Source organism: Bombus terrestris, chromosome 6, assembly GCF_910591885.1.
Source record: "Bombus terrestris chromosome 6, iyBomTerr1.2, whole genome shotgun sequence".
Taxonomy (NCBI): Eukaryota; Metazoa; Arthropoda; class Insecta; order Hymenoptera; family Apidae; genus Bombus; species Bombus terrestris.
In genome coordinates, this window is record NC_063274.1 from 193,607 (window position 1) to 216,463 (window position 22,857).

The 22,857-nt window shown below is 35.6% G+C and overlaps 1 protein-coding gene and 1 pseudogene across 1 annotated transcript; one reads left to right on the forward strand and one right to left on the reverse strand.

The window, feature by feature from the left end:
• The first annotated feature begins 562 nt into the window (after window positions 1-562).
• LOC100644785 (dmX-like protein 2) lies at window positions 563-20,703 on the forward strand. Its single transcript, XM_048406661.1, has 40 exons — window positions 563-828; window positions 1,391-1,588; window positions 1,684-1,837; window positions 2,456-2,668; window positions 2,758-2,893; window positions 3,004-3,201; window positions 3,281-3,462; window positions 3,591-3,803; window positions 3,891-4,044; window positions 4,155-4,519; window positions 4,701-4,993; window positions 5,069-5,278; window positions 5,382-5,672; window positions 5,755-5,901; window positions 6,020-6,278; window positions 6,345-6,586; window positions 6,735-6,951; window positions 7,053-7,415; window positions 7,513-9,780; window positions 9,942-10,256; window positions 10,356-10,457; window positions 10,541-10,711; window positions 10,988-11,221; window positions 11,314-11,454; window positions 11,548-11,780; window positions 11,855-12,036; window positions 12,214-12,580; window positions 12,963-13,199; window positions 13,320-13,572; window positions 13,694-13,898; window positions 13,993-14,263; window positions 14,363-14,536; window positions 14,648-14,746; window positions 16,215-16,301; window positions 18,229-18,289; window positions 18,456-18,664; window positions 18,847-18,991; window positions 19,080-19,297; window positions 19,372-19,455; window positions 19,533-20,703. Exons 1-40 carry the CDS (start codon window positions 742-744, stop codon window positions 19,647-19,649), a joined length of 10,095 nt encoding a protein of 3,364 aa, XP_048262618.1. The 5' UTR covers window positions 563-741; the 3' UTR covers window positions 19,650-20,703.
• LOC100649195 lies at window positions 18,847-22,764 on the reverse strand (annotated as a pseudogene).
• Between the last annotated feature and the right edge of the window lie 93 nt (window positions 22,765-22,857).

Genomic DNA, 22,857 nt, shown 5'->3' on the forward strand with positions numbered 1-22,857 from the left:
ATCGTTGTAAAGGGGAGAGTTTCCTTCACAAAATCATGTTAAAGCAAGTTCTGAAAAGGATATTTTTAATTCCGTAGTGTTGTTTGAATTTGTGAAATTTGAAAATGAAAAATTAAGCGTAAAGTGTGAAAGTAGAGGCTTTAACCTTTAAAACGACCCTGAGGTGTACTACCTATTGCGCGACTTTCTTTCACCAAGTTACAGTAGTCCAAATATCGATAATTTTTATTTTCCGGTCAAAATTTGCTGATCCTTTAATTTTATGACATATTGTATTAATGAATATAAAACCTAAATAAATATCCAAGTAATCGTGAATAGCGTATTTGCTGTATATTGCTGCATATATTATAAGAAATTTCCTCGAGTTCGATCAAATATGTTCAAATAAAGCTCATATGGAATTTATGTGCGTATATTGCTACATATACACATGTAAAGGATTAAACATTTTGAATTCTCATATTAATAGTTAGTAGTTTAAATGGTTCAGAATGTTTAGGTTTAGATGGCAGAAGTAGGTAATAGTATGTATGTACTATATATATCGTATCGAGAAAATCCATTTAAAGATGGCTACTAGTCGAGGAAGGTGCTGTCGTGTGATGTCACTTTCTGATAGCGTTTCGACGTTGTAGCTTAGAAAAGATTGTCGATGATTGTTAGCCACAGTTAAGAAATTTACCGTATCCAACTGGAAACTCAATATAACAAAGGATGATATAATATTTGATAAAAAAAATGAATTGTCATCAAATATTAAGTGGAGCTTGCAATGCAGGTGATCGGTGCTACGCTGTAGGTTCTGTCGAAGGGATTTCTTTTACTGTAAGTGATTCACCTTGTTGATCAGCTCTTTCCACAATTGTTTGCGATTCTAGAATTATACCTATATATATATATATATATCTATTATACCTATTCTATATATATATATATATATATACACACACACACACACATACATACATATACATGCATACATATGCAATTACTATGTTGTACATTCAAGTCGTCCGAAATATTTCGCATTCGTTAAAAAATCCATCCATGAAACATTTTCAAACTTCCAACTTTATACGATTAATTTGATATGTATTTTATATACTGTTATTCGAATCAATTATTAACATATTGCATAACTTTAGTTTTTAGTATATAGTTATTGATTTTTACTATTTTTATATAAAATCAAATACGTTAGTATTTGTTTCATCCGTATTTGTAAAGATGATTTTACATCGTTTGTTATAATCGTCATTATTATTTAATTTTTTTAAAGTTTTCTTGATAGTAGTACATAGTAGTATAAATAGTAGCATAAGTAGTATAGTAGTATAAGTAGTAGCATAGTAGTACAAAATAAATTCATTTTACATTACTATTACAGGCATATGCAGCAGGTTGTAACATAGTAATTCTTGCCAGTAATTTTGAACGAGTTCAAATAATACCAGGAGCTGTACATAACTACATAAGAATCAGTTGTTTGGATTGCAGTACCGACACTGGAAAAATAGCTGCTGCTTATGAAAATCAAGTTTGCATTTTTGAGCCTACTCCGCTTATTCACAGTACATGTTCTCACGTATGTACCTTTTCTATCCCAATATCTATCCTTGGTAACTATGCGTATGGTATATTTTAATACACTATGGAATAATTATTTTCTATAACATATAGCAATTAGAATACCGATGGGTTCAAACTGGTAGTCTGACAACTGAATCAAATATTAGTTCTCTATCATGGAATTTGGAAGGAACAAGATTATTAACTGGAGGAGAACTTTTACAATTGTGGCATCAAAATATAACCCCGTTTCAAGAAGAACATAGTAAGCTTTTCTCATTATTCTTGTTTAATTTATATTTAATAGCAATTGGTATATTGCTCTTCTAATTTCATCTACTTAAATGTACACAATATTAGTCTTGTGTCTTGTCGCAATAATAAAACTGTGTATAGTGGTGAAGATAAAAACATTACGAACTCAGGAAGGTGAAACTGGATGTGAACAAAATACTTCAAATGTTCTTCAAAGCTGTGAGTTTTGTTACTTTGAAAGAGTACATGTGAATGCGAAAAACGATAATAATATTTGAAATTGACTTTAATAAGTTTATTTGGCAGAAATTATTACATAACAAATGCTATTCGATACTAAATACATATTCTAAAAGTATTAGAACCAATAATTTTTTTCTTTTACACGCAGTAATTGGAAGACATTGACTTTAGTCACCCTAAACATAATGTGCTCTAAGCTATAGTTTGTTGCTCCTATGCCTTGATGCTTTAATATACATGTTGTTGATATAGAAAAAGGTCTATACATAATATTCTGTCTCCTATGCAGGATGTTTTATTATGAGAACAATTCTGATGGAATTTAAAATGGAATATATATGAAAATATAGTAGAGAATATATAAGAATGTTCAATTTTTTTTCAGCTGGTACAGTTACTTTTTCGATTGGTGGAGACGCTGAAAGTCCAGCACCTGGCGATTCGAGTAGCGGAAATGAACCAGGAGCATGGAACTGCGTTTGGAAATGTCGCACAGCTACACCAGTGCATCTCATGAGCTTCAGTCCAGACGGTACATTATTTGCGACAACAGGATTTAATGATAGATTAGTGAAGATATGGTTTGAGAATAAACAATGTAAGATTCTTACGCGTGTAATGAAACTTAATTCTGTAAACGACTAATTCAACGAAAGCTTTAACAAACCTATATTTAAAATTATTCAGTGTTTTCAACAAGAAATATGGATCATGCAAGTGTTACTCAATTTATGGGTAGTGACAGCTATAGTTTTGTCTATGTTGCTCATCCTCGTGCAGTAACACATTTATCTTGGCGCAAGACTAGCAAATATATGCCAAAGTATGTAAAAGAATATCTTCTAACATATTGCCATTTGTATCGCTGCAGTTAAATTAATAGCATTCCTTTTCCTTTTTTCTTTTCTCTTTTTTTTTTTTTTTTTTTTCTAGGGGGTCTGTCTCCAACATGCTTGTTACATCTTGTAGAGACAATATTTGTCGGGTGTGGGCCGAAACTATACCACCCGATGTTGAAGGTTTAGCAAATATGAGTCAGTTTGAAGGTTCTGATAGACACGGTCATCATAGCAAGCATCGACATCACAACATGCACAAACATCGATTCATGCAGCGGCTTAAACACATGAAGTGCGTAAAATGCTCAAATTCCTTTTTCTGTATATGCATTTATAGCTTATTCGCAAGATGGTACGCGTATTTTTTGTAGAACCTGTTTCCATATTCGTCGGCACGCGAAACAACAACATCAGGCAGGTCATACCACAGCACCAACTTTACCAACTTTGCCTTCAACATATTCGGTTCACGATTTTCACAATAATTACCAGGGAACAGGTCATTATCCAGGAATGCATTTTCATTTAGCAGCCAGTATTAATGCTGAAACTGGTACGATTACATATAATCTTATTACATGATGTTATAGCGCTGTGTGTGTATATACATATATACATCACATGTAAACACATCAACATGTTCTACTTTCTACATTTCCTGACATGTTTTGTCTATCACAGATATACCATTAGTACCAAGTTTAATCACAGGAGATCCTGAAAGAGAACCAAATTTTATTCTGCACTGGCTAAACAATAAAGAAATGCATTTTACAATGCAAGCAGAAAGTATTCTACAAGAGCTTACTCGTAAAGTAGTAGAAAAGGAAGAAGGGTTGCATCAACAGGATGTAGATCATACAGATCATGATTCTGAAGAGGAAGGTTTGTCGAGTACGTTTTGTGCGTGTATATGTGTACTTAAATGATATATGTATAATAATATTAACAAATGATTCAACTAATTACATATAATCATAGAAAAGGGAGTAAGATTACAACCAATACAAAAGGCAGGAGGTACAGTTCGGTCAATGAGTCAAGAGGATCATAGTAGCGATGAACATCACACAACACACACAATTTCATCGCATCATAGCTTACCACACAGCGCGCATTCTCACCAAAGTCTTAGGTATAATATTTCTAAATGGTAACAAGAGACATTTTGCCTATCATATTCAGCAAGTATCGTTTATTTTCAAGAGAATAGTATTTCAAATTTATTCTTCTCTCTTCCTGCAGTAATACTACATCCATTAATTCTATTGCAACGGATGTAACATCGTCAATAAATCATGCTCCGGATTCTTTGGATACCAAAATAGAAACGTTACTGCGTGATTGGCATCATAATCCAGATTTACTTTTTTCAATTCATCCGATAGATGGGAGCTTTTTAATTTGGCATATTGAATGGTTGGACGAATATCATCCAGGATCATTTCGACAAGCACAAATATCATTCTCTACACGAATACCTAATGCATTTCCTCTTGGCGATGCTTCCACAATGAGTCATAGTGTGTCAATGTATTCACATAATACTGGCGGTCCATTATTAAATATACGAGAAGTGGCAAAATCATCCACAAAGCCATCGAATGAAGGTAAACGTTCTCTCTCTCTCTCTCTCTCTCTCACACACACACACACGCGCGCGCGCGCGCGCACACACACACACACACACACACACACATATTCTATATATTTTTACATTTGGCATAAAATTCAATAAAACTGACGATTAGTGAGAAACAGAAATGGCTAGATAAATTGTTATCATTATAGCTACGGATATTGCAACACCATTACCGAGTTTGATCGAACAGGATGAAGAACAGTCGACATTAACATCGAAAACTGGCCAGGAACTGTTAAAAAATATTGAAAATTCGACAGATCCAAATCAAAATGTCTCGAAGGAAAGGGACGGACACTTAGAAAATGGAAAAACAAATCAAGAAACGGTCAACGATTTATTGTCCCATCCAAGTCCGATTGTTTCTATGGTATCGAAACATTCGAACGGAACTTTAAATTTATGGCAATTAACATTTGCTGATAAAACAAAATTCTCACAAGTATGAATCAATGAGCTATCAATTTCGTCTTTCCTTTTTTTGTGCGTTAGTTTTATACGCGCTATTCTTTCGCAGGTATTAAGTATTGGACACGCGTCGAGAGCTTCAGGACATCGATTTCGAGTGAACGATATTACTTGTCATCCGGTATTGCCGTTATTAGTGACGACATCGCATCACAATTTACCAGAATCCGGATCTCAATGTCAGAATGCTGACTCAAACGAAAACGTTAGTAATAGATCAAACTCTAATAAAACAACCTCAAAAGATATCTCGCTTACTGTAAGTACAAGTAAAAATGATGATGCGCTGTTTTGCTATTGAATTTGTATTTTTAGAATTTCGATTGGTAACGATCAAGCGATGATTCCGTTGATGTTTTCAGGGGTTCTGCAGCGAGTTAATACTTTGGCGTGTAGACACAGTCGGGCCTTTATCGAAGAGCGGTGGTGTTTCCGAACTAGCGCGTATTAATTCTCCTGAAATTTCAGCGTTCAGTAACGTAGCTTGGATTCCAACTTTATTACCAAGTACTACTTTAGGTAACTTATCAAATTCTCCGAGCGCGTGTTTCGTCGCCAGCGATGGCGAATGTTTAAGGGTATATCAGGCTGTTATCGACGCTAGGACACTCCTAGCCGAAGTATCGATTAGCGAAAGGCGAAGTAGAATGATGGTCAGTATTTGTTGATATATTTCAGGAAAATATAATTTGCCAGATTGATTTATCGGTTTTCTTTTCTTTGTGTTTGTATCAGGATTCTATGGCAAGTCTCTCGACAGATATGTCATCGGACGATGGTATGAGGCATTCAATTCACGATAAGATAAAGATAGTATCTCAACAATCTACGGCTAGGCCAGGTTGCGTCATACAATTAGACGCTATTGCTGATGCTACGCACGTAAGTGCTGTAAAGAACTTGTAGAATGATATAAAGTCGAAACGATCGACATTTTTCTATAATGTCGGTTAACTTAAATCCAATTAATTAATGGACATAATTTCTGTTATAAACTCAGGACTGGCAAAATACGCAATTCTTACATGTATTTCAAGAACAATTAATTACTGGAGACCGAAACGATGAAAAGCAAACTGGCATAGATACATCGATGAATGATTTAGGCTTAATGGAGTCTACCTTAGATGCTATGGTAGATTTGCAGCAATCTGCAATTTTTGAAGAACCATTCTATATAGTTGTGTTAGAAAGAACACAGCGAGGTACAACGGTACACATGTGGCGTTTGGTAATAGCCTCTCAACCTGAAACTACCGGTAATATTTCTCCAAGTTATTTTATTATTTTTATTTCTTTCTTCTATATGTGATAATCACCCACAGGATTATCAGAATCGATGATGTATGTTCCGGATTCTCATTTGGTACAAGATGAAGATGAAGAAGGAACACCTGGACGTTATAACCATCCAGAAGGTAAAAGATCTCGCAGAGCGAGTCAATCTCGCCGTGATAGTCAAGGTGAATTGGATATGTTTTTCCAAAGACGTCCTCAGAACAGCCACGTTCTTATCACAACTACAAAAGTATGCACTCAGGAATTACCATTACCAGACGGAGTCGAGGTTCGTATAATGTTTATTTATTCTACATCCCCTCATGTTTTCGTGTTCTCTTTTGTTCGTAATAATTGAATTAATATCACATTGTATCACATTGAAAGTATCAACGAAGTATGTAAAGAAATAATATCGTTATTATAATCGTACTTAGGTAATACATGCAGCACCAGCCGCCGGACATTTAAGCAGCTCTTCCATATATCCTGCTTGCTTCGCACCGTACATCGTTGTAACTGCATGTAGCGACAGTACAATACGTTTCTGGAAATGTAAAGTGACGAAAGATCAATCGAATAGCAAATTAGACTATGAATGGTGCGAATGGGAGATGATACGGAAAGATCAGGAATCGACTATAGATATTACAGGTGGGTACATATCCAAAAAGCTAAGATCAGAGTAAAATAAAATTGAAGGAAATAAGATCATGCATTGTCGATGAATGGTAGATAATTTATTCATATTTTAGGACAACCGTTAAATATAAGTGCTGCATATAGCGGGCGTATTGCGTGTGCGTACAAATATGGAAAATCATTCACGCGTCCTACTAAAAACGACCCTGACTCTAGATACGTAAATCTGTGCGTTGCTATATATGAATGCGAAAGTACTGGCGGAAGCGAATGGATTCTAGAAGATACGATACACTTGAAGAATATACACTTGCCGAGGATTCCGGTGGACCAACATTTAGACCTGAGCTATCTCTATGATAGTAAATTTTTGCAGAAGAAACACAGGCTTACTCAAGTTTTGCAAACGCTCAGTCACGAAGATGTGAGATCACCGAGAAACGGAGAAAACGGGGAGAGTACAAAACCGAATGCAGGTAAGACCATTACGATTAAGATTGTACTTTGAGCAGTCAGATTTAACGCTAATTTTGACGACTAAAAATCTAACTACGTTATTCACGATTGTGATAGGCTTGTTGGCTGTTCCGTCGTTTAGCACGCTTCAGTCGTTGCGAAAGTCGATCATAGAAAATGGTAACACTTGTCCACTTACGCAGAAACATTTAGTTCAGTTAGATTGGGTGTCGAAAGAAGATGGTTCGCATATTTTGACCGTCGCTGTTGGATCGAAGATTATGCTGTTTACGCCTGTATGTTCGGATCTTGCACAAGCAAATATGAAAGCAATGAAAGAGTCACAAAGCAATAACCGACCAATATTGCGGAAAGCTTCGTCGTTGGCACAGCCTCAATTCGTTGACGAAATTCGTTGGATGAAATTACGGAAAATCGAGTTAACTACAGCGGATGGTCTACCTCCGTTGCCGATGCAGATATCTTGGGTAAGGGACGGTATCTTAGTGGTTGGCATGGATTCGGAAATGCACGTTTACTCGCAATGGAAACCGAACCCAAAGAAAAACTGTTTCCATTCAAATTTACAACATCAAGAATCGGACGAGTTTCAAGCTAGCCGAAATTTGCGGGATGAAGACTTGCGAACATTAGCACACGAAACATCGCAGAGGCGATTAGCAAACGTATCTTCTATGCCCCATCTTTCTCGAGTCAGCAGTATCAATTTAACGATGCTCGATGCCAAAAAGAAACGAGGTATGCAAAACGAGAATTTAAATTTCGACTATATGCCTGACTATGGTTTGTTCGAAGCCTCGAGAATCGCTTGTCCCGTTTTACCTCAATATCATCCAAAACAACTAATGGAATTGCTAAATTCTGGTAAAATTCGATGGGTAAAGGCTATATTGGCACATCTTGTCCGATGCATAGGAAGTTCTTGTTCGTTGAGGGCAGACGACGAGAATTTAGTCAAACAACGTGGTGGTGGTGGGTGGTCGCGTTCTAGAACAATGTCGGTTAGTTACGTAGGTACAACGTCGCCTCTAGAACCAAGAGGTTCAACCACGCAAATACCGGAAGAGCTTACATTAGACTATGCGGAGATAACATCGATATCTCCGTTGCCACTTTGGACTTTATTGATCGCAGACAAGGAAACGAATGTACCGCATCAACACAAAGCCGAAGACAAACAGGATTACAACGAATTGTTCGATAGCAATGTGGAGGAGGATGAGTCGTTAGACGACATGCTGGAAGAGGATTACGATTGTTCGCGGCAGAAAGATAGACGTTCATCGGTCCCGGAAAGACAAGGGATATCTCATTTTGGACCAAGACAAGGCAGATTACTGTCGCGATTACTAACACACACTCATTTGCCTGGCTTATCGAGCCTTGATCAGATGCATTTGCTCGCTTTAGCCGATACCGTCTCAACTTGTAATGCAGATTTTGCAGAAAGATTTGCAATAGATGCCGCAAAGAATGCTATTGCGAAAGAAAATTTGACCGGTATCCCCGACGGAGAAACGGTTTCTACCGATTCGTTGGACGATTGTGGCCTCCGATTTTTATTGGCCATGAAGCATTACAATTACTTGATTCGTTGTCTTCCGTTGGCACAGAGAGCGCAGTTTCAAAAGCAAGGTATATCATCGAATAATCTCGTTTGGGCGTTTCATTCTGAATCCGAAGAAGAATTGCTAGGTTTGATACCTTCTTATGCGAAAGGACAACCAAAATGGAGCATTCTAAAGGAACTGGGTATAGGTTGGTGGATTAGAAGCAACACTATATTGAAAAGGTGTATCGAGAAGATTGCGAAAGCAGCTTATCAACAGAAACAGGAACCTCTCGACGCTGCGCTTTATTATTTAGCTATGAAAAAGAAGAATCTCGTTTGGGGATTGTTTAGAAATAAGAGGGATGAAAGAATGACAACTTTCTTCGCGAACAATTTTACGGAAGATCGTTGGAGAAAAGCTGCCTTGAAAAATGCGTTTGCTCTACTTGGTAAACAAAGATTCGAGCATGCTGCGGCGTTCTTCTTGTTAGCGAACTCTCTAAAGGATGCTATCGATGTATGTCTTAACAAATTGAACGATATACAGTTAGCGATGGTCATTGCCAGACTTTACGATGACGATACTACCTCCCCGAATTTGAGGAGATTGCTCTATGAAGAAATTTTAGGTTGTGACAAGGACGGGCAAAATCAAGACATGAACAAAGCTCATCCAGATCCGTTCTTGCGCAGTATGGCTCTTTGGATTCTTAAGGATTATGCAGGGTCGCTCAATACTTTGCTGTTGACAAACGTTGGAACTTTGCATCCCCAATATAACGACGAATCTGATAAACCGGAAGGTACAACAGGTAATGAAACTGCATATTTTTGTCTTTCTTCTTATATCGGCATATCGAGCTCGAAATCGGCAAAGAAATGATTCCGTCGAGCTTAGAGCTCACGATCAAAAGAAATTTAGAAAGTTCGAGTACAATTAATAGGGTAAGTTATTATTCCTTCTTTGTTTCAGCAAATCCAAATGTTTTTAATTTTTACGTTTATCTTCGAACACACCCATTGCTGATCAGACAGTACATTGCATCTACCGCTCAGGATAAGAAAAAAGGTCATTCGGTAGTTATATCTGGCTTTAGTTACGGTATGGAAACAAAATCACAACCTGACAAACAGTTAACTTTGGAAGATAGCATTACACCTTTGGAGAGGCAACTGTACTTCACAACAGCGCACGCACATTTTAAAGCTGGATGTCCTGCTCTCGCTCTCGAGGTTCTTTCTAAATTACCTAATAAAGTGATGGAGACAAATTGCGAAGACTCGCCCAGTACGTAATTGCATAATCGTAATTGCATGTTCACAATATTGTTGTTCTCCTGCAAATTCTCTTACTACTATTATCTATCCTTGTCGTGTGTTTTCTTAGGTCTTTTAAATAGTCCAAGCAAGTCGAGGACACAAGATCTTCAGATAGACACTGGGATTATTAGTTGGGATGACAATTTGAAGAAAACTGACAATATCGAAGGTGGAACTTCATTAATTATCTATAATTCGCCTAGATAACTATGGAAAATGGGAGTGTTTCTATCGTGTTCTTATTTGTGTTAGGCATTGTAGACTGGTCTCGACCTGTGACGCATCAAGCCGAGGAAGAATTAGTGTTAAACTGGGATGACGATGATGATGTTGCTGAACATGAGGACGCCGACAGCCCACCTTTAAGCATGAAGTTGGACAAAAAGGAGATCACCGATGGTTCAAAGGAAACGGAGAAAAGTGGTAAATTAATGTAATCCATCTAGTCCTCCCTTGACCTAATTCTAATAAGTTGACACGTATAAGTCGTTTCTTTTTGTGTGCGTGCGTGCGTGCGTAATCTGAAATTAGTCGTTAGGATTACAACTATCATTATTAGATAAAATATAGTGTCTTATAAAAAATATAGTGTCTTTTTAGAAAGGACAGAATTTATAGACAAAGTCGTTAAATACAGATTCCAGTAACCCGGGTGAAATATAACAGATAACTATACGTATGTACTATAACATTTTTTAGAGAAAATCACAAAACCGTCAGGACAATTAGACATTATGGCGCAACAATTAAAATTTGTGGCATGTTTAAAAATTTTAATGGAAGAATTATCAACATTGGCAACGGGTTTCGAAGTAGACGGAGGTCAACTTCGATACCAGCTATACGTATGGCTCGAGCGAGAGGTAGACGCCCTCAGGCAGCTTTGTAATTACAGCGTTAGTTCGGACGGAGATGCAAACAACGTATCGGAATGTAAGCGGACAGACTAGTTATTTTGTTTTTAATTGAACGATGTTCAGCTTGTTTTTGCTTGTCTTAAACTGACAAAACGATTATGCTTTCAGACGAAGGTGGTATGGTAGATGACATGGTGCAACCATGTAAGCCTGGTGAACAGCCGACGTTGCATGAAATATTGATGGCCGAAAAATTGGATTTCGAAGCCAAGGTACAACGAGCTGCTAGAAGAAAAAGGTGGTTAAAAGGTATTCTGTTGACCAGTGTCGGTCAGCGTTTAAACATAATACATGCATACATATAGGTGTTCGATAATATTTGCGATAAATATATATTTACAGCGAACGAAACGTTATTACGAACATTATTATCCTACTGTTCTTTGCATGGAGCATCTGGTGGTGGTTTAGCATCTGTAAGAATGGAACTTGTGCTTTTATTACAAGAATTACAACAAGAAAAGACACAACAACAGTTACTTAGTCCTCTTCCGTTTCCAACCACGCTTCCTCTTTTAAGCGCTAGCGTGGCATGTAACAAAACTGTCGTGGCAGATCCAGTCAGGCACTTGCAAGTTCGTATAATATTATGATGGATTAAACTAAAATACGGAATTTTCTAAGCTTAACGTTACAACTGTCTTTTTAGTCCCTAGCTCACGATATGTTGCAAACGTTGGTGGAATTACGTAATCCACCAATGCCTACGAGAAACACGCATTATTGCGAGGTATTTATAATGAGGGATTTAGCGGTGGCGTTAAGTGCTTGTATTTATCAGTCACTTTGCGATTCCGATACTTTTGTTACGAAACATCAACAACCGGACAGGTAAATACGATAAGTTATGAAAATCCTTAGTAAAATTTAAAAATGATGATTTATCGTTAATCATTTTTCTTGTCTCTCTTTTCGTTTTTTCTTTGGTTTTTCTTTCTTACTTTTCTTTTTTTCTTTTTTTTTTTTTTTTTTTTTTTTTTTTTTTTTTTTTTTTTTTTTTTTTTACAGTTTTCCAGCATTTGCAGAGATAGAAACGTTCTCCGGCGGGCACTTGGTAGCATCGAATCGCCATCATCGAAGATATTCGACGGACGATGGTGTGTGCATTACTACTTCACCGTCCAAATGGCCAGGTGTAACTAACTTGCGTGCATTATTGGCCCGGGAGAAGGACGAAGATACACCAAAATTGAATATTCTCCTTTGCGAAGCATTTGTAGCAACTTACATGAGTTTGTTCGTTTATGCACTGTGGAGTTGCGACAGTCATATTCTTTATAGGCTCGTAGGTCAACACTTTGGTAACAACACCTGGTCCTGTTTGTTTGGAGGTGGGGTCAAGAAATTGCTACGTGTCGCAAGTACAAGCAGCCAGGTATAACTAACTTTGTTTTTACTTTATTTTTGCCTTATTTCGTTGTATACTTTTCTGTTGTACCAAGCACTCGTATTATATCTCTTATTATATCTTTGCTACATATCAAGCAAAGAAATAAACCACATGTCTTAATATATAGCTTACTACGAATCAATGTAGGCTTCAAGTTTTTCAAAAAGAAAAGGAAAGAAAAGAGTAGAGATGCAAACAACTAAGACGCGTAAATTATACGGTTTTAAGTGATACCGATTGTATAGTATATCGTTGTGTGTGTGTGTGTGCGTGCGCGCGCGTGTGTGTGTGTGTGTGTGTGTGTATATATATATATATATATATATATATATATATATATACATACATGCATCTAATCTCTGTTCAGGCGAGTGGAGCAGGGAGAACGGTAGAAAGAGGTGATAGTGGTTCGAACGAAGCTCAAAGTACCGCAGGAACCGTATGGAATACCATGACCTCATTGACTAAACAACGTGTAAAATTGAACATGAAATTGTTGGGTCAATTTACAGGTCAACAACCAAATATGAAAGAAGACAAACCTACATATAGAGAGCAATTTGTTTCACCTCAAATGAGCATGATATCGTACTTTTTAATGAAGGTTAGTCGAGTTGATCGACTGAGGATATCCTAATGCGTACCAGTAGCTATATATGATTTTGCTAATTTCATATAATCTGATAATTATAAGAATAAAAGTTGTTTCCTGTATTTGATACAGCCACAGATAGATAGTGAGTATGCGGATGAAATCGACTATGATTCATCCGATTCGGCAGTATCGGATTTAAACTCGTCCGAGGACGAGGAAGATATATTCGATACCAATTCAAAACCAAAGAGCAAACCAAAGGACAATACGGAACATACGAATCCAAATTCGTACAGTTGGTGTGTTATGCGATTAGCCATAGTCAAGATATTACAACAGCAACTCCAGGAGTTTTTGAATGTTGCTGGCATAGAGATGCAAGGTATTTTGTTTTGTTATTTGATAGAGAATATCGAGAATTTGACAATCTAGTTTTGCTCTGTCATTCTGAAACTGAAAGAATAATATAATTTTTTGCCTTATTCGCATATATATATATACAGAATTACCTGTGAATAGTCCTCTGATTCATGGAACGTTAGCTGTTGTGGCACAATGGCAAGAAACATTGCGCGATGAGTTAGACAATAGAGGACCACCACCGATTAATTATATTCCTGGTTGTGCACCAGATCCGGCACCTACACCGGGAAAGCCAGCGATTCATAAATATCGATCTTTACTTGAAAAAAGCAATACTCCTTTCAAGTAAGATTGCAAATTCAATAAAAAAAAAAAAAGCGATAGTTGGAATTGTCTAGATAGTTGGAATTTATGGATGTTTTATTTTTTATATTTTTAGTACGCGTTTGGCATCAGCGGCTCCCGCTAATCGATTGTGGTCCTATTTAGTTCGACAAGAGTTGGTACAAGACATATTTATCCGAGCCGTATTCGGCAAACGTAGATCTCTGTCGTCGATTTTGGAGAGCAATCAAACTACGATCGATAATTTAAATCGTGGGTCAACCGGAGATGACAAAGGTAGCGATAGCGGTACAACGAGTTTGCCAGAACCAGTCCGAATCATTCACAAGGAACAAGATAGCATCAGTGCCTTTTGCCTCAATCAGGTTCGATCGATTTTTAAAAGTATTTTTAAAAGTTACATTTAAAAGTGACGTGATTTTGGGGAAGACAAAGGTTGCTAATACACAGCGTTAACTATCCAGGTGAATCCAGGTTTAATGGCCTTGGCAACTCCCCGAGAAGTACAAGAAATGAATATATCGTTATTACTTGAACTCCCATCCTGGTTGGAGGACGAATGTGAATTTGACATCATAAATTTAAACAAACAGCCAGAACCGGAACCAGTGCAACCAACTAGTTTCTTAGTTATTCAAGTAAATAGTTTATAGTAATATCTTTTCTCATCGATAATGTCGGCTCTCATTTTGTGTGTATTGCATACATGTCCGCATATACGTATATACCTTTCAATTTTTCGTTTGCAGACAGCAGCAGATAGACCGTTACTCGCTCAGAGTCCGCAGACAAATAATCCTCAACCTCAGTCGGGTATCGCGAGTCAAAGCGGAAGAGGAGCTAGCGTGGTAAGTTTCCCCCAAGATCACAATTATGACAGACAGATAATTCGTATACTTATATATCCAGCATTGTACAGTCGTATGTTTGTCTCTTATAAAACGTTTACACCTTTACGTGTGTTGTATTCCTACTTGGACTTAACCCAGATGTTTCTGATCTACTATCCGATGTTTCTGTTTTCCATGTGTATATATTCATATGTTTCGCCGAAGTAAAAGGAAGAAAGGAAGAAAAAGGAAGTAACAAGTTTGTATTTTTGTAACGTTTTATCACCTCAGGAATGTTTGGGTTAATGAAAAATTGAGCGATAAATGGCATTACGAAACAAATTGAGAAAATCGAACATATAATTTCGTTGCTTTCGTTTTCTATAAATATCTTTATTTCGTTTTTGTTTCCGTTTCCATTTTTGTTCTTGTTTTTACATAGGATTTCTATCCAAGAGCACTTTGTCGTTTGTAATAAATGAAAAATTCGAATTTCCAGCCAAATGTACAATTTTATACGCAATTTTTCTTCTCTTTTCGAAAAATTGAAATTGCCAATGAACCGCATATTTTCAACGTTTAAAACCTGAAAATAAGAAAATGTGTTTGCGGATTCAAACAGAAAATCAGCCTGATATATTTTCCTTAATGTTTGTTTTCTCTTTGTGTTGATAAAATAAAGTAAAATTTGTATTTGACGAGTAAAAACCGTATCTATGAATGTGTTTGACACGCACTACTTACGAACGTATATATTGTATGTATTTACCTTTCGAATGTTTGGATCTAATCGTTTGCTTATGAGATCTTGTATGTCGATACTATAATAGTAACGACGTTATACACTGTCGTATTTATTGCGTTCACATAAGTTTACATAAGTAAGCGGCGAATTCTAACGCTTAGTATCATTAATGTTCATAATATTATTAAATTAATTTGATCAGAAATTTTGGACGAGCGAGATTCGTGATCCAAATAAGTCCAATAAGTTATGGTATATACGTAGGTATAAAAAATATAATAGGCCCCCTGTTCCTTAAAAGGTTGAAAGGAACTGATCGTTGCATGATATGTAAACAAAATTGCACTATAAATCACCTTTCTTGAAAAACACGCGGTTGGAGCACGGCTATCTCGAGATTTACTTCTTGCGATATATCACAGGCAATAAGCACAAATATCAAAGTTGTTTGTTTAAGAATTAAGGGCGTTTAAGAATGAGCGATAAGTAGAGGCGAGAGTAGATATGATATAACCGGAAATGAATGGAAATCGAGCGGAGGAAAGTAATAACAATTCGTAAGAGGGAAGTGTCGATAGCCGTAAATGTGTTGATGTCGAGTATGTAGCCGACGCATTGGGTCGCGTCTAAGTAGCACATTTGGTGACAGAAACAATGTTCCTTGTTCAATGCTTGCCTAACGTCTAACTTGGTTTACGTCTGACTGATGTCACTGACCTGGTGGCTCGTTCGTTCGCTCAGATGAAGGGGATGCCCGCTTTCCCTGGCTCCCACGACCTGCGTTTCTGTCAATTTGTTGCCGATAGGAGCAAACACTTGTTGCAACCGGTGAGATTAACTTCTAACAGATCCTAGCCTGTATGATATCCTATTATTATCCCTAGTGACAACTTTATATTCTAATTCCTTTAATCTCGTTTTCCTTTTTGCTCTAGTTTTCTGTTTCTTCGTAATATCCTAAGCGTTATAAAAATTCGTACAGTATTATATTGGATTTACCATCGTTTTTACGAATCGTTATGTTTCATAAACAATCTAGCTATTCGCGTAGAATCAAAGTAAAAGCTCTAAATAAACATATATAAAGTATTTAGCATTTCCTTCGTAATAAAACTAAACATAATTTTTTTATCGATCTTACAAAACAATAATTTTCTTGAAAAGTTTGTATATGTATATACATATCTAATTTGTCACTATGATTATTTCTTTTTCGAATCGATAAAGTTCAAGACAATTTACTTAATATTATACGTATGCATATCGATACGTATAAATGAAAATTAATCTACCATTTTAGTATTGTTATCGTTATTATCGTGACTGTTAAATTTTTACCTACGTTGTTAACATTTTCATCACCATTATTGTCATTATTAGCATCATCTTTACAATCGTCACTTCCATCACTACCACTACCAGTACCGTTATCAACACCATTGCCACTACTACCCTGTCATCATTATCATCATCATCGTTATCATCATAATCATCATCATAATCATCATCATCATCATCATCATCATTTTACAGTACAGTAGATTATTTTACAGTGAATGAAATAGTTCATTAAGCTGTTATACATGCCCTCGGTTTTTCAATCAATCAAAGACGCCTCGCGAATTTTTAAGAAAATGAATGTTCCTTCTCCCAAGGCAATCTCGATACTAACGTACTTTTCATATGTTACCAAAACAATATTTGTTGTGAATTAACTGTAAATGAGCAAAGCCGATCGATGAAACTTTCCGATTCACAAATTTTTCTTTCGTAACACTGCATGCCTAATAAATATTTATTTCGTATATAAAAACCTGAGCGAAAAATTCGTGCCCTTTGGTTGCCATTGTCTTGAATGTCGTCTGTAGTATTTAATAAGTTATTGTGCTTTCCTTCAGATTCTTTACACATTTTGAACAACAGATCAAGCATTTTCATCCGAATCCTAGACCATGGGTCCGCTAGCTTTCACTTTTATAATTTGCGGTTGTCACAATTTTTTCGGTTCCTTCGTCGTCCTTTGGACCTCTTCAAAGAGTTCTTGCTAATTACTCGGATATGCTCATCTTTACGCGTTTAACGGGGAAATATATATTGATTAAATAATCCAGAAAACGTTTGAAACCTAGTGGATCCAATAGATACGACCCTCGTTGGATTGAACTAAACGAACGCTTTTTAAACAAATACATCGCCCGAATCGAATGAAATAAGAAACGAGCAGAAGAAACGAAAGTATATATATATATCTTAACACGTAATATGTGTTATTTGATACGCTTCTTTTGATGAGCCTTCGATGTATATATGTATATACATATACGAAACTGTCCAAAAAGCGATCGTTTCATTTTAGGTTTTAACTTCTTTCGAATTGGCAAGGAAAAAGGAACAATATTAAAGAACTTGATAGCATAAAACGTATAACCAGGCTGATTGTGTATATATATATATATATATATATATATATAACTAAAAATATAAGAAATATATATATATAAAATATTTAATAAGTTTTATAGTATATCATCTATACATATTAGTATTGAACGCCCATTTACCGTTTTCTATATTATCTTCTTTTGTCATATTCTGATACATGTGCGCCAAAGTTTATAGACGTTAGGTTAGATTTTCCACTTCTTTTTCTTTTATTTCCTAAAAAATATTTGTATATGTGCGTACTGTTTGTGAATCATTGTTTTGTCTCTAATTATAAGATCACTATTTACATAACAATATTTTGTTCATACAGATCCTGAAGCATAAAATCGATGGCATAAGAAGAATTTCCTCGCATCCGCTTTTACCATTATGTAAGTATTTACTATGTAAATATTTACTTTCGAGTAATTGCGAATGAAATGTGTTACTTGATATGTCAACGACGATACGTTGTACGAAACTCTAATCGATGAAATATTATGCCGGTGCTGTTGGACCTGTTCATCGACCGACATTTGTCGATATTCGAATAAACAGACTTGACTGGCTCTCAAGATGGTTCAGTATCCCTTTGGGAATGGGGGCATCAAACGGCCGTAGCGACTCCTCGACCACCGGGCACTTTTGCCAAAGTGACTCGCGTACGTTTCTCACAACACGGAAATAAGTTTGGCGTTGCGGATTCTGATGGACATCTAAGTTTGTTTCAAGTAGCCTGCAGAGAAGGAACTGCACGACCATTTTTTGTAAGACTGATCTCTCTCTCTCTCTCTATCTCTATCTCTATCTATCTATCTATCTATCTATCTATCTATCTATCTCTATCTCTCTATCTATCTATTTAAATATCTATCTTGCGCACAATCAAATGCGACCATATAACTATAGGAATAAATTTCAAGTAATTAAGAATAATTCGTTCTGGCAGAATTATCAGTGCCATAGCAAGGTGACGGCCGATTTTGTCTTCCTTGGTGCGTGCAGCTTAATAGCAACTGCTGGTCATGGTTCTGAAGGACGTAATGTTGCGCTTTGGGATACTTTACTTCCACAGAATAAATCTCTCATTCAAGGTGCGTCTCACCCTCGTTTTCTTTGCATGAGTATGTGAATCGCGTAATGATCACAGAAAAACTGTTTGTCTCTTTACGTTTCTATTAGGTTTCACGTGTCACGAACAAGGAGCTAGCTCGTTAATACTTGCGCCCCAACATCAGCTATTAATCAGCGGTGGGAAGAAAGGTGATATTAACATATTTGACGTTCGACAACGGCAACAACGGCATCGCTTTCAGGCTCACGAGTCGGCTATAAAATGCTTAGCCCTTGATCCGCATGAAGAATTTTTTGTGAGTGGAGCAGGAGATGGTGATATTAAGGTGATAATATTTGCACTATGCAAAGATAGAAATACCAATATATATTATAATTTGTATTAATTGTTTTCGATCAGATATGGGGTTTAACCGTCCATTCTCTGCTTTACTCTTTTCCTGGAGAGCATCCACGGTCTAGTTTCTTTAAAAACATCGGACAAGTATGCCCATCAACACTGTTTACGTTAATTACTTACATTTTGACAAATAAATTATAATATCGACAATTTTCTTTCAGGGTGTAACACAATTACACGTCGATTCTGCCGGCCGTTTATTTTCATGTGGCGCAGATGGATCTATGAAAGTTCGTCAGCTACCGGAACGCGATTGCGTCGTACATACTTTATACTAAAGTAATCCGAAAACGTAGTGATGTTCTACTGGCAAAATATTTTAACTATAAGCCATAAATCGGTTACAAACTAGTGAACTAAACGTATGTAATTATCGAATATGTGGAAGCGTATCTTGTTAACTTCTTATTTCAATCCCTCTTGCAATTAGTCGTTTAAAGAAGGACTGAGCGCCTTAAAATAGTAAACTTTGGATAAAAATAAGAGGGAGAGAAAATAGAAACTATAATTATCAAACTATTATAAACATGGATATATTCGAAGCTTTAAAAGGATAAAGTAGTCGTTGAGAGCATTTTCGTTGATATTCCAATTTATTTACAACTAAAATCTCGCTATATCCTCTGTCGCTTGCTTATTGGAGGTAGAATGAAGTATTTTTGTTTGCAATACATTATTTCGTTACTCACCAATTCCAACAAACACGTTTGTGCATATCCAAATGATGTTTCATCTTGTTTTCTCCATCTTCCAGTCATTTGAATATCGTACTAATTATCGTTTCTGTATAGAACATGCTATATTTCTATACCATTATATAAAAACGCATAAAATATTAGAAAAATCAACCAAAAGTGAACCTAATTAAATTGTTCATAATAAGTATCAAACGTTACATGTATTATGTTGTTTCTACATTCGCAACTTGGTATTGTGTGATTAATGTTCTGTGAGTTCTGTCATAACACACAATCGTTTCCGTATTTTCCTACTATGTGGCGAAATACATTTTTGAAAGTTTCTCTCGTGTAAAAAAAATATTTAACAAAAATATTAAATTGCGTATTATTCTATAAGTATGTAAATTGACATAACGAAAATATATGCGAAATAGTACAGTTAATATTCATCGTATGATTTGTATATACGATATAAAGTATTTAAGAAAGAAGAGAACTGAAAAGTCTAACGGGACTAAGTAAAGAAAGAAAGAAAAAGAAAAAGTGAAAGAAGAATGTTAGAAACCTATTTATAACTATCCTATGCGTATGTATTATAAGTTACGCGTTGTCGAAACGAAAGTATTTGTGAAATATAATTTCATCAAAAACATATGTATTTCCTTCTGATGTTCCTGGCTCTTTAACGTATTTATCGTAACGTATTTGATTTCACTCATAAATGTAAAAAATTTCACATACGTGATTGTCTATCGAGAAATTTTTCGATACTTACGTATTGGAATTTAATATTCATTAAGATTCGTTATTCGTATCTTTGATATTAACTATACGCATAGACATTCAATGCGAAAAAGTGTTCAAACATAAAATCACAAATTGGTAAATAAAGTAACAAATAAATGTTTGAATCTCTTGGTTTACTTTTGACTATCGAGACTTTTCATTTTTCAATAATTCCGTCGTGATTGAATTTTTGGAAACTCACAATAATTTACCTACTAATAATTGTGAATTCGTTCATCTCGATATATATACATATAAGTATAATTATGCTCGTGAAATCTAAGGTCGACAACGTACCAAGAAACATGGATAAAGACATGCTTCGCATACGTGATATCTATTCAAAAGCCAACATAAAAATCTTTCAAGACCTAATCCAAATTCGCCATGAGGGCAAGTTCTGTATTTTCACTGAAAGAAGATTGATAGAAAATGATGTCATTACAAATAGAATCAATGATACCTGCCTAATCGGTATACCAATAATATGGTTTTGTGTCTATGTTCGCATAAGAATAGCCCTCCAACAGTTCATCATAGTCCCAAATACGCATCGAAGCTCCAAATATCTCACCAACATACGGTAAATGTACATCCACCGATTCTGTAAGACGTTTGTCATCAGCGCAACGTTGCATATAAAATGACTTGATTTCTGTAAGAAATCTACACAACATTGTCGGTTCATTTACTGCATCGGTCATTTTTCTCTCTGACATTTCTGGAATATCCTATGGATGAAAAATATTACTATTTCTTTTCCTCCTTTTTCTTATGAATACAAATAAAACAAATAATACAAATTTTGTATCGAAACAATAATCATCACTCAAATGCTTGCATCAAAACAGGTCTCACAAGCAATACGCGAGACGTTTAAAAAATATGAATTACTCACTGTGATTTATTTGATCAAACGGAAACTAACAAACATTTATTAATTTTCTATAGTTGTATTCTTAATATATAACTTATTATATCAATTATCTTACATTTTCACCAAAGATCATCATAATATGTTTATTATCTAACTGCACATCAGGAAGAACTTCTTCATTTAAAATAGTATCTGCACCACCAGGAGGTGTTCCTATTAATCTCCAATAATCAACATGTAATTCATGTCCATTCGGAGCCTAAAAAGGGCAAGAAATATAGAAATTTTAGAAGCTCTTGTTGAAATTACATCTGGTATCGTACATTTTTTCCATCTGGTACAATCTTGAGCATTCCGAATACTGCAGTGGAAGCTTCTGTGGACAAGGTCAATGCATTGTACGTTTGACATAAAATATTGGTAAGTACACACTGTAGGAAGCCTGTTCCATCTCTTAATGTGATAAACATAACTGCTCTTCCTAGAAAAAGAAAAGAATGTAAAACAATAATGTTAAATTAATAGATACAAATTAGATATATAATTTAAAATTTAGCTCACAAATATATATTATACCTTGCCGTCTAAGCCTATGTACCGAAAAGTTTTACTCGTCTGTCCCGATGATTGATACTGTCTCGAATCTTTACATAAATTGTATGTGACAGAGTACTATCTTCTTGAATTACAATTGTTTTAGCTTCTTCCAAGTTTTTCAATCTTTTTTCTTCATCCTCTAATAACTTCTTTTGCTTCTTTCTTCATTCTTATATTCTTTTCTTGCTCAAATTTTTTGTGCCTTTTTAAATCGCGATTTTGATATTGTCTCAAATTTTTTTCCATCCTAGTGAGAATCTTGATAAATTGGTGGGAACGGTTCCCTTCCTACAATAACGAATTGCTCTTAAAATCGTTTTAAAAGAATTAGACTCAGAACCGTCGCCTATCTCGTCATTGCCGTATTTCTCACAGATATAAACTGGATCCGAAAGAAAAATGTAAAACTCCATTATTTCTTTACAGGAGAATAGTATATATATATATATATATTCACATATACTATATATATACACACTGTGTGCGTGTGCGTGCGCGCGATTTTAATTTTATTGTGCTTTATTCTACTCTTATTAAAGTGTTTTA